Here is a 13249-nt window from a genome sequence, read left to right on the forward strand (position 1 = left end):
GTTTTATTTCATTTTATATATTTTAATTACTTTGTTTAATGTATTTAATTTGTTTTTATTTTATTCTTTTTATTTCAGTTTTGTTATTTTTGTCTTTTTATTACATTCTATTTATTTAATGTTGTTCTTTTTATTTTGTTCCATTTTATTTAAATGTTTTTTTTATTAAATGCTATTTGTTATTTTATTTATTTATGTATTTAATTTTTTTGATTCATGTATTTTTATTTTATTTTTGTTATTTTATTACATTCTATTTATGTAATGTTGTTCTTTTTATTTTGTTCCATTTTATTTAAATGTTTTATTAATTTTGTTATTTTGTTTATTTTTATGTATTTTCATTATTTAGTTTAATGTATTTTTATTTTATTTTTATTTTATTACATTCTATTTATGTAATGTTATTTTTATTTCGTTCCATTTCATTTAAATTTGTTTTATTTCTTTATTTTTATATTATTCTTTTTATTTTATTCTTTTTATGTTATGCTATTCTTTTTATTTTTATTAAATTCTGTTTATTTAAATTCTGTTTATTTTTATTTGTTATGCTATTCTTCCTATTTTTATTATTTTTATTAAATGCTATTTGTTTTTTTATTTATTTTTATGAATTTTTTTTTTTGTTTGTTTCATGTATTTTTATTTTATTTTTGTTATTTTATTACATTCTATTTATGTAATGTTGTTCTTTTTATTTTGTTCCATTTTATTTAAATGTTTTATTAATTTTATTATTTTTTATTTTATTTATTTTTATGTATTTTCATTATTTAGTTTAATGTATTTTATTGAATTTTTATTTTATTACATTATATTTATGTCATGTTCTTTTTTATTTTGTTCCATTTCATTTCATTTTGTTTTATTTCTTTATTTTATATTATTCTTTTTATTTTATTCTTTTTATGTTATGCTGTTCTTTTTATTGTTTTATTTTTATTTAAATTCTGTTTATTTTTATTCGTTATGTTATTCATTCTATTTTTATAATTTTTATTAAATGCTATTTATTTTATTTATTTTTATGTATTTAAATTTTTTGTTTCATGTATTTTTATTTTATTTTTGCTATTTTATTACATTCTATTCATGTAATGTTGTTCTTTTTATTTTGTTCTATTTTATTAACATTGTCAAATTTTTTATATTATTCTTTTTATTTTAATTTGTTATGCTATTGTTTTTATTTTTATTATTTTATTAAATTTGATTTGCTTTATTTTTTTGTATTTTGTAATGTATTTTGTTTATTATTCTGTTTAATGTTTTTTATTTTATTTTCTGTTATTTTATTACATTCTATTTATATAATGTTATTCTTTCCATTTTGTTCTATTTGTTTTTATTTTTATTTTATTTTATTTTATTTTTTAAGCCATACAATAGTTTTATGTAAGGAACAGATTTTTACAGTATTTTTTTTTTTCTTTATTGGCACTTGACAGGCTCTAGTCACTGTGTTCTTTCGTACTGTAAAAGAACAGTGTGGTCATTCTCCAAAATCTACCTTTGTGTTTCCCCGAAGAAAGAAAATCATATGATTTTGCATAAACACTGCCTACAAATGTTTGTGTGAACTATTCCTTTGACCTCAGGTTGCTCCAGGGTGCTTGTCACAGTAATTGTTGTGAATCTCTTCAGATAAAAGCATCAGCCTAAATGATTACTCATCAAAGAACATGAACACAGGCACACTCATGCGAGAACGCATACGGACGTAAGTAGGCCTACTGGTTGCGCACCCAACAAGGTCTCTCGCGTTAAGATTAGAATTGAAGGATGTTAATAGACCTCAAATCAGATCTACTACAAAGAACATGGAGAGGGTTGCATCTGCTCCCACACCTGCCGCTGAAATAGACTTACTGCTCAATTTAACCATGTCACCTCAAAGCAATGAGTCACCGCTGCTGTATACTAATGCTAAAATAGCAAAGCGCCGAAATTAAAGGCACATCATGACCCTGGCAGTGACTAAACCTTATTTTGAGAAAATAGAAGGAGGAACCTGAGAGAACAATGCGTTTCAGTGAATCATAATCCCAGTCGCGTTCGGTGAGAGAGATACGCTCGACCTAAAAGTGCGCTTTGTTGGTGTAATCGCACGATTTGGCTTGTTTGTTTGCGTTTTTTATCATTATTCCCACGGTTTGCCAGAGGATGTCAGCGCCAACAGCTCACTTCCCCTCCGCTGAGCTCTGGAGCGCCGCTCTGTTCTGTCTGAATGAATCTTTCAGAATTAATTTGTTTCCCAAAACCCCTTCGCAGACACAAAAGAGTGCTATAATTGTTGCAAAATCCTGTCGACGTTCTTCTGTAAGAACTTGTGACGTTCCATACGGATGTGGCAGCGCACCAAAATTATTGGACATGTTGAGAGAGTGTGTGTGTGTGTGTACCTATTTTTCTATTCTGGTGGGGACTTAAACTTATTTCATATTAAAAATGTATATTTTATATTTATTATTTATATTTATGTTATACTATATAATATGTTGTATAATATAAGATTTTTTAAAATAATTTAGTACTATTTACATTTTTTTTTTTTTATTTACTGTCAATTATTAAATCATTGCATAATGAGCTATATGGTACTAATATATCATGCGTCCCTTAAAAAATCCCATAGATTTACAATAATATCCAGGGAACAGAATTGTATAGAAACTTGACATTGTGCTTACGTGATTTGGGCCCATATTTACCCATCTGTGACTCGGTTTGTGTATTTACAACCTTAGCACACCCTGTGGCTTTCAGAGCGACTATCATTCCAGAAGAGCTCCGGCCTCGGTTGTCCAATTTAAGCCTCTCGACCGATGTCCAGCCAATCAGAAGCGAGCTTTCCCCAAGCCCATCTGCCCAAGCAGAGCCAGAGAAATCCATGGCGGTTGTGATTTTAGAGGGCAGCGCTGGCCGGCAGACGCCAGTCACTGGAGGTTTGCTTGGGCCGTAGCCTGCAGGCTGCCAGGCATGCACCAGATAACAGGGGCTTATGGTTCTATAGAGAGCATTGCTAATTTAACAACGCAGACTTGCAGGTGGGCTGCGAAGAAGGCCATTCGTACAGAACACAGATCATGGGGTACCAAAACTGAAGCTTTTCTTTAATTAGCGCTCATACTTTTGTGATCTTCACCTTTTCACTTATGTATTAAAATTGAATGCATAACTAGCATGCTACAGATTGTTGAGAAGAGGTGTGCTGTTTCTGAGTGATCAGACTTAAGGTTTTTACCTTAAAGATGATTAAATGGGCAAAGAAATTTAGAGGATGCATTACATGGTGTGGATGATATTAAAAGTCTTCTGATTCCCATTAGGCAATAATTATTTTCATGTTCTGGTGGATAGTATAATTCTGAACTGAAAATAATAGTGATTATTTAAGAATTATTATTATTATTATTATTATTATTTTTACATTTTTTTTTTTTTATTTACTGTCAATTATTAAATCATTGCATAATGAGCTATATGGTACTAATATATCATGCGTCCCTTAAAAAATCCCATAGATTTACAATAATATCCAGGGAACAGAATTGTATAGAAACTTGACATTGTGCTTACGTGATTTGGGCCCATAAGCAACCACCCAAAACACCCTAGCAACAACACAGCAATGCTGTGGCAGCCACCCACATCACTGAAGTATTATGGTTGTTAAGCGCATAAACAAACTCTTTCTGCCTTTTTCTCAAAATATGTGCAGTCGCACTAACTGTCTCCTACACGAGAAAGTCCTTTTCTACCATTTCCCACTCTCACGGGTCACTTCACACAATGTTAAGTCTTTGTAGCCTACTTGTAAAACTTACAAAGCAAAAACAAGTGAAATTAAAAATATATATCTCGAATGAAAAACGACATACCAAGTAGTGGTTTACGTGACAGCTTTCATCTTTTAAACAGGCCCTCGTGCTGTTCCAGCAATGCGGCACGACTTTAGTGAGCTCACAGTGCCATCAAGTGGCCTGGAGATGAACTGCAGGCGTATTGACCCGCTCCTCCCAGAATGCAGCTGTGCAGGAAGAGAAGGGAAGTCAGATCAGACACATACGGTCATAACACACCGCAGGAACATAGGACTCTTCAGTTCAACTGCTGTAATTAGACATTACGTGTAATTACTCGAACATCACGACATGCGATGTTCAACAAATAGACAAGTGTGTAACACGCAAACACACATGCACACACAAACACAAGAAACTCCTCATTCAGCACAAATCATTCGGCTGATGCGCTGCTCATTACTTTAATTACATAGTCATTGTTCTCTCACAAAAAGGATGTGAGCTCACAGTGCCATCAAGTGGCCTGGAGATGAACTGCAGGCGTATTGACCCGCTCCTCCCAGAATGCAGCTGTGCAGGAAGAGAAGGGAAGTCATATCAGACACATACGGTCATAACACACCGCAGCAACATAGGACTCTTCAGTTCAACTGCTGTAATTAGACATTACGAGTAATTACTCGAACATCACGACATGCAATGTTCAACAAATAGACAAGTGTGTAACACGCAAACACACATGCACACACAAACACAAGAAACTCCTCATTCAGCACAAATCATTCGGCTGATGCGCTGCTCATTACTTTAATTACATAGTCATTGTTCTCTCACAAAAAGGATGTAAAATTGCAATTTAGCCCGAGAAATTGTCATTTGTAGCTGTAATTGACCCTAATAAAATCATCCACTCTCTTTCTTTTCTCTGTCTCTTTCTCCACCTCGTGTGAAATATTAAAGATGACAGCTTTAGAACGTGCTGATGAGAGCCTAATGAAGGGATCGGGCGAAATGAAGGGAAGGAAGGAAAGAAGGATTTCTGGTCTGTAATGAGCACGCGCGTGAGCTGTGGCCCTTTCTCGCAGACTGAGCGAACGTTTCACTTTCAGACGGACTTTTCTGGCAGCCGTTCCTCATGACTCAGCCTAAATACTGGTCTTAAATCTAAACCTGGCTAGATTAGATCTTAATTTAATCTTGACAGTGTTTGAAAGGGTACAATGAAATAAAACGAAAACAATTCACTGCGCTTTGAGGGGACTTTCAACTCGGAGTCTTTCAAAAATGAGGTGCAATGTAGACACGGCAATAAATCAAAATGGGCCTTCTTGCAACAGTTGAAGCTAGTAAGATGAAACAACATATTCACAGCGTCAGATGGGACGTCACACATATGAAAATTTAATTTGTATTTTAGTTCTATAAATGAACTGTTTACGTTTTTAAAATTGCCTATCTAGGTTTCATGTGTGGCAATGAATTGGTTTGTTTTTTATTTATTTACTGTTTTGATATAAATTTTCTTTTTCATTTTTTTACTTAATTTTATTTAGATCTTACAGAAATAAAATACAATAAAATTGCATATTGCATTCAAAAAAAATTCAATTCCAACCCCAAAATTTTTTTTTTTTTCAATTTCATATCAAGTGATATCATTATTGTTTTCTTTTATTGAACGTTGAAATAAAATTAGATAGAAATATTAGAAGAAAAACAGCGTAAATGAAAATAAGAAATGTTGACTTGGCAACTGAAATAAATGATTTTAATATGTTTAAAATTAATCAAATTAAAACTGAAATTAAATTAAAAAAGCTAAAAAAAATAAATAAATAATAAAATAAAAAAATATAACTAATTAAAATGAAAACTAAAATATTAAAATAAAAGCTCATTCAAAATATTCATGAAGACTGTAATAACATATAGATAATGCTAAAATAACACTGTTCGTATCATATTAAATTCATATTTGTTTTATTTTATTCAAAGCTTTTCAGTTCACAAAAGAAACATCTCAATGCACACACAATTATGTTTCTTCTTAACCAATGCCTTAAAAATACTAAAGACTATAATAGTATATAAATAGTAATAAAATAACACTGTTCATATAATATTAAATTCATATTTATTTTATTTTATTCAAAGCTTTTCAGTTTACAAAAACAACACACTGCACACAATGCAAATTCTGGTTCTTCTTAACTAATGTCTTAAAAAAATTATTAAAGACTATAATAGTATATAATTAATAATAAAATAACACTGTTCTTGTCATATTAAATTCATATTCATTTCATTTTATTCAAAGCTTTTTTTAGTTTGCAAAAACATCTCAACACACTCCACACAATTCAAACTCTTATTAACTTTGTGTTGTTGCTTATTAACTAACGTCTCGAATCGTGACAGCAGAGCTTTTCATGCTTTTGCTTTGGCAGAGCTGCTGTGCAGATGTTGCATTGGCCGAAGTGTGTGCGGCCACAGATGTAGCTAATATCCAGCACATATGTTGAGTCAGAGTGAAGCAGAGTTCCTCTGTGATTTACCCATTATGTGTCTTAGAGCTTCAGAGCTCTTTAATCAACAGCGTAAAGCCTCCCGCTAACCTGAGCGCTCGCGGCCTGCTGTTTCTGTGTATGTCAGGGAGCATCAGACCTCTGATCACGGAAGAAGCATTCGTCTGATAAAGAGAGACATGCTGCTTATGTTTTGATCATGTTTTGTTGGACAATGGAGTTTGCAGTTTTGTCTTATGCTAACAAGTTGTCTGGGTGTAAGCATTTAATGATGGGTCGTATTATAGAGGATTCACAGTTATTTGGTTTGTTTTGAATTTTTCTTTTTTCTTTACTACTTTGTGATTTACTATTACTGCGTTGCTGTTGTCATTCGTTTCACGTTTTAATGTATGTGCCTTTGACTAAATAGTTGCTTTAAGTTTTTAATGACCTTTAAAAATGAAAGTAATAGAAAATATTAAAAATGATCAACATATTTTATTATACATTGTCATTTTATATTTATTATATATATATATATATATATATATACATATATATATATGTCAGATTTTTATTTATATTATTATATATTTTGTTGTTGTTGTTGTTGTTGTTTTGTTTTGTTTTAAAAAAGGAAATTAAACGTATTTTAGGACCACTGATATTATTCAATAGAAATAAAACAAATAAAAATGACAAAAGCATATTACAAAATTAACTAAACTGAAATTAAAAATACTATAACTAAAAATATTAAAATAACAGCTAGAAAAAATAAAATGTATATACATTTTTTGAACAGTAAGATTGTTGATGTTTTTTAAATAATTCTCTTCTGCTCACCAAGCCTGCATTTATTTGATCCAAAATACAGCAAAAGTAGTAATATTGTGAAATATTTTTACCATTTAAAATAACTGCTTTCTATTTGAATATATTTTAAAATGTAATTTATTTCGGTGAACAAAGCTGAATTTTCAGCATCATTACTTCAGTCTTCAGTGTCTCATAATAGTCATCCTAATATGCTGATTTACTGTTCAAGAAACATTTTTTATTATTATTATCAATATTTAACACAGCTGAGTAAATTTTTTTCTGGATTCTTTGATGAATAGAAAGAGCCAAAGTTCAACATTTATCTGAAATAAAAAGCTTTTGTAATATTATACACTATACCATTCAAAAGCTTAGAGTCGGGGGGGGGATTATAGAAAATAATACTTTTATTTAGCATGGATGCTCTAAATTTATCAAAAGTGATGATAAAAACATTTATAATGTTACAAAATATTTCTATGTCAGATAAATGCTGTTCTTCTGAACTTTCTATTCATCAAAGAAACCTGAAAAAATTCTGCTCAGCTGTTTTCAACATAATAATAATAATAATAATAATAATAATAATAAATGTTTTTGAGCAGCACATCAGAATATTAGAATGATTTCTGGAGGATCATATGACTGGAGTACTGATGCTAAAAATTCAGCTTTGGAATACATTACATTTTAAAATATATAGTAAACAGTTCTTTTAAATAGTGAAAATATTTTAAAATTGTACTGTTTTCGCTGTACTTTGGATCAAAAAAATAAATGCAGACTTGGTGAGCAGAAGAGACTTCTTTAAAAAAAAAACATTCAAAATCTTACTGTTCTAAAATCGTTTGACTGGTAGTGTGTATATAAAAGAGCTGTCTGAGTATGTCTAGATATTTCACCAAACTATTTCACAGGGTAATGTGCTTCATCTTTATTCAAAAATGTAATTTTTGGTCTTTTATGACCCAGAAATGATTATAAATAAATGAATAATAATATCACCGTGAGAGTCGAAACGGGAAATTAATGTAAAAACAAAAAGAGCAACTGTATGGTTGAGTTCTCGTTAAACATCAATAGATTAATCACCGGCAGGATTGCTGAAGCATGTGGGTGAGCGAGAGAGACTGCTAGTGTGTTCATAGTGAAAGTGACTTGCTACAACAGTACTTTTTTTTTCTTTTTTTTTTTTACCGTATGCAAATTACTTGTAACCCACCTGGCGTGAAAATAAGCCAATCAAAGCAGCAGGAAGCAGACGGAATAAAAATCCTCATTGGTGAATGAGGTCGCACTCTGTCACAGAAGTTTGGCAGACTTAAGCAGTGTCACAGGTACACAACGCAACCTCGCCATTAAACTCTAATCTTCTCTCCCACACAGACGCTGACAACTTTAGAAAGAGAAGAAAGAGACATTTAACTCTGAACCAGTAGCAGTCCGCCTGGATCCCATTCAACATCTCTGGTGAGACACTTTAATTCTCTTTGATTCTCTGCAGGAAAGGTTTCATTCACTCATGCACTTCAATGACGATCCCAGATGATGATGCAAAACTATTTATCTATTTAATTATATATTTTTTGTTATTAACTATTTATTTATTTAATATTGATTTATTAATCTAACAAGTGGCATACAATAGTTTAACATATCTGAAAATCCAAAAATCATTCAAATGTTGTGCCATTTGTTGTCCTTACTTTTACTTTGGGCAACTTTTTTTTTTCATCATTTGCTTAAACATGTTATACTTTAACTTGCATACATGCAGTATTCTTAAAAGTCAAACAGGCTATTTATTTATTATTTGACATAAATGCACATTAAACCAGTTCTAAAAATCAAGAACTATTTGATAGGAATATTAGGTGTCACACAGAAAATGTTAAACTTAAAAAAAAAAAAAAAAAGATTTTAAAGAATGCAAGAAGAAGTGCACTTTTCAAGTCAAACATTTCACAAAAACATGTTTTTTAGGTTTAAAATATAAAACAATATATATTGTAATTTCTATATAAAAAGCACTTTGTGGTCATCATAAATTAGTGGACTTGACTTGAACATCCTCTAAGTTAATTAACAGTTGCTAGAATTGCTTAAAAAAACGGTGAAGTTACTTTTATGAAAAGCATAATTTGTTTGCAGATGCCACTTGGTTTGATTATTTTATGTGATGCAATGACATTCATGCAAGTGTCCAAATACTCTTTGGGGCCTCTGAAACTTGGAAACACTTTGCATACTGTGTACAACACATACAAATTGAGTGTAAATGGCCCCTATTGCTCCGTAACTGATAGGTAAAGGAAGCTGACGACCTGTAGCCCAGATTGTTGGGTCAGTTACTGTAAGGAATTGGATAAACACTCAAATATGTGTTTATAGTTTTCTTTCCTCATACATTACAGTAGACATCACCATAGTAACACACCAGTCTGGGATGAAATGCATCAGATGGGTTTCATAATGCTGGAAAGAATCTGGCAACCTGCTTTTCCAGTTAAAAGAAACAAAGAGTAATTCATTAGTAATTAGATTTATGAATGATCTTTCCATTGAAATAAAAAGAGCAGATTCATATCACTATTCTAGACAAATGACGATTGTGATTACGCAAAATGTCCATTCATAATTGGAAATCTGTAAAAGTTCTGTATGTCACAAATTAATTAATTAATTAATTTTTAAATTTAAGTTTAAAGGATATTATAAGCAACTTAGCGTTTTTTATTATTAATATTATTATTTATATATTCATAAAATATTTTTATAATTATTAATGAATAAAAATATGAACTCGAGAACTATTTGATAGGAATATTTAGATTTGAGTAAACTGGAAATGTTAAACTCAAGAAATGTAAAAAATAAAAATAAAAATAAAAATGCACTAATACAAATCATTTTAATGTGGGAGGAAGGCTAAAATGCAGTGTTTCAGTTCATCTTAACTAAGTTTTGAATGAACGTTTTTCTTAGGACAAAACAAATGCTAAGTTTTTCATGTCCTTTATGTGCTCTTGGTGTGAAAATGTTCTATTGTTAGCATAGCTCCCCCCAGTTTTACACACATCCCATAAAATGATCTGCTAGGTCATCTTTGGATCAATAAAAAGACAAATATAGGTCAGATTTCAAGTAGGAAGTTTGTTAGCGGAACAGATAACACAGGTAAGTTGTTCCCATACAGCTTTATACACTAATGTATAAGAGAATTTTCCACAGTTGACTAAGACACCAAACTAAACAGGTTAACAACCGTTCCATGGAATGTCAATAAACTCAGTTCTTGTAAATAATGTCATTGCTACTATCACTTGACTGAATCACATTTTTATCATGTGTTTTTTACATGTTCATATCCTGTTGTTGTTTTCTTTGCATAATATGAACATTATCTGATTTTTAAAATATATATTCCAAAACCTAGCGAAGTCTTCACCTCGTTCACACTGACAGCAGCTTGAAGCGTCAAAAACAACCATACGTACGACCTTAGCAAAAAGTTGACATTGATGATATGATTTGTGAATGTCCAGTAATGCAACAAAGTTGAGAAAAATCTAGCTTTATGCAAATGAGCAGCATCCTGATGGGACAACCAATAGGAATACACTTGACCCATGTTACGTGAGATACTGTAGTTGAGTATAGGCTAATATGTTAACTTAGAGGTTACATTAAATGTTACTTTTTGCTGATATAATAAAATATCATCTTATTTTTAACCAGCTATCCATCTCATTTGAGCACACAAATAACCAACGCGACATAAAGCAACATCTCAAACCACATGGAACCTCATAAATGACCATTTTGTAACAGTCAACATAAGAAGCAAACCACAAAAATTGCATTTTTAGCATGTTGCTACTCAAGCATAAAATAGGCATACAAATTCATATCACACACTAATGTTGCGTTAAATACTTTTGAATTTTAAAAGTGTGTTTACAATAAACATTTGTCTTGTGCTAAAAAATTCCATCATCTTGAATTTTTCATTGAAGTTATGAGGTATCACAGGAGGCTGTAAAATTAAGTTGCATACCTTTTGGACCAGGATCTATCATGCCTAGGTTTTTAAATGATCATGTAACAGCATTATTTTATAAAGTTCAACAGACAAACATTTCAGGAACCTTGATTGGAATTCGATCATGCTGATGTTTTTCATTGAGCTCCTCTGTACAAAAATTTTACAAAAAGGTACTTATGCAGAAGCTTTCAGCTAACCTGTAACTCACAACACAGATGCAGTCACAGCGTTAGATGATTTTAAAAAGTGCTTTGTATAACGCTGATCATATGATCATACAATACAAGGTATGACTGAACCATTGATCTAACTGTTAAACTGAAGGACAGGTGGACCTTTTATGTATGCAAAGCAGTTAGACACACTGACACATTCCTGTGCAAATGTGTCTGCATGTGTGGTTGAGCGTGGCACGAAGGACACCTACGCAAAATTCACCCCCTCCCTTTACCCCTTTGAACATACAAGACCTTTGTTTTCACTCACTGATCATAACTGTAAACTGGTATAATGTCTACACTTAATTATATGTCCATTTTTGGAGCAGTATGTATGTTTACTATAACAAGAATGTGGTCAAGTGTGCTGTTACTCTCCCGTGCAACAAGTTTTATAAACATTGTGAGAGTAGGGAGTTTGATGGTGCAGTGTAAGGCTTTGAGCTAAGGGTTGTTGGGTCAAATCCCACAAGGAACAAGCTATAAGGCATCAACTTTATGCCTGAGGCTAAGTTGGACTTTTATAGTGCATTGTATGAAAGTTGCAGAACCATCTCTGGTTGTGTGGCAAAAAATAAACATTCCTTTCCATTTCTTTCAGTAGCACTGGATCATGGTCCTTCAAGCAAGCTGTGTCATGAGTATCCCAGCTACTGTGAGTGTTGATAACCAGCTACCTGCTTCCTGGACAACCCACTACAACTGCGCTGATGGTAAAGTTTCTTCTTATCTGAAACACCAGAGAAGGTGCACTTGTGATTATTCCACCATCCAGTACAATTCCAGTACAGATTTTAGGTTGTAGGTTTTGTTTATAATCTAATCGGTGGAAACTTTTCTGGCAGGTTAATCATTTACTTTAGCAGTCACTGCTGGAGTTACTAGGTTATCAGTTGCATGCACTGGGGACCATGAACAGATAGTGAAAGTGATTCACACTTATCTAGAAACAATGTGCAGTACTTTTATTTACACTTTTTACAGTGTGTAACTGAATGCTAAGACTAGTTTAGCTGTTCAGCAGCATATATTTTGCTTTGGATGTTGGTCCCCACATGTGATGCTAGAGTGCTGGAGTGATCTAGATCAGAGGTTTTCAGCCCTGCTTGGAGACCAAGTATCCGGCAGAGTTTAGTTCCAACCTTGAACCAGTTAATCAAGGTCTTCAAGACTTCTTGAAAATCATAGGTAGGTTTGTTGAAGCAGGTTGTAAATAAACTTTGCAGGACGATGGGTCTCCAAAAGCAGGGTTGAAAACATTTGCTCTAGCGATACAAACAAGACTTCCTTAATCAACCTGCTTCAACAATGACCTTTCTAGTCAAACAACTTCACCGGCAAACTTTGCTATAACACTATGATTGTGCCGGTCCACCAGCTTGAACAGCTCCTAACCAGGTGTGCGTTTCCCAAAAGCAGCTATGGTTGCAAGTTCCATTGTTAGCAATAGAGTTCAATAAACTTGCGACCAGGGTTGGGCAAAAATACATCAAAATGCATTTTAAAATAAAATACCAAATACCTTAATTTTAAGTGTATCAAAATAAACTACAAAATACAGCAGCCACACCATGTATCAAAATAAACTACTGTATTTTTGTATTTTACAAATACTAAAAAATACTTTTACAAGGGAGCATGAAATTTCTCAGCAAACCTTCCACCAATTGCTTGTTTGATCTATCCCTTCACCATTACACTGAAGTTGATTAAGTAAACAATGTTTGATAGCAACAGCTTTTCTCTGCCCGAGTCATGCAATAAATCTGACATATGCAACCAGTTAACAGATCAAATATTCACATATCCCTGTGATCTCCCAGATGAAGGTTAGTTTTAAAGTAACCA

The 13249-nt window shown here is 32.1% G+C and overlaps 1 protein-coding gene across 1 annotated transcript in view; it reads left to right on the top strand.

Annotated features, from left to right (window-relative positions):
* Positions 1–8397: 8397 nt before the first annotated feature.
* Positions 8398–13249, top strand: part of LOC107714030 (ETS homologous factor-like) — a gene marked incomplete at its 3' end in the record, with an annotated part of 18083 nt that continues 13231 nt past the window's right edge. Inside the window, exons 1-2 of the mRNA XM_016519716.1 lie at positions 8398–8608; positions 12006–12114. Of these exons, the coding sequence (XP_016375202.1) occupies positions 12015–12114 (100 nt within the window). The remainder of the gene's footprint in view (positions 8609–12005; positions 12115–13249) is intronic.

Source organism: Sinocyclocheilus rhinocerous, unplaced genomic scaffold, assembly GCF_001515625.1.
Source record: "Sinocyclocheilus rhinocerous isolate Xijiao unplaced genomic scaffold, SAMN03320098_v1.1 scaffold568, whole genome shotgun sequence".
Lineage (NCBI taxonomy): Eukaryota > Metazoa > Chordata > Actinopteri > Cypriniformes > Cyprinidae > Sinocyclocheilus > Sinocyclocheilus rhinocerous.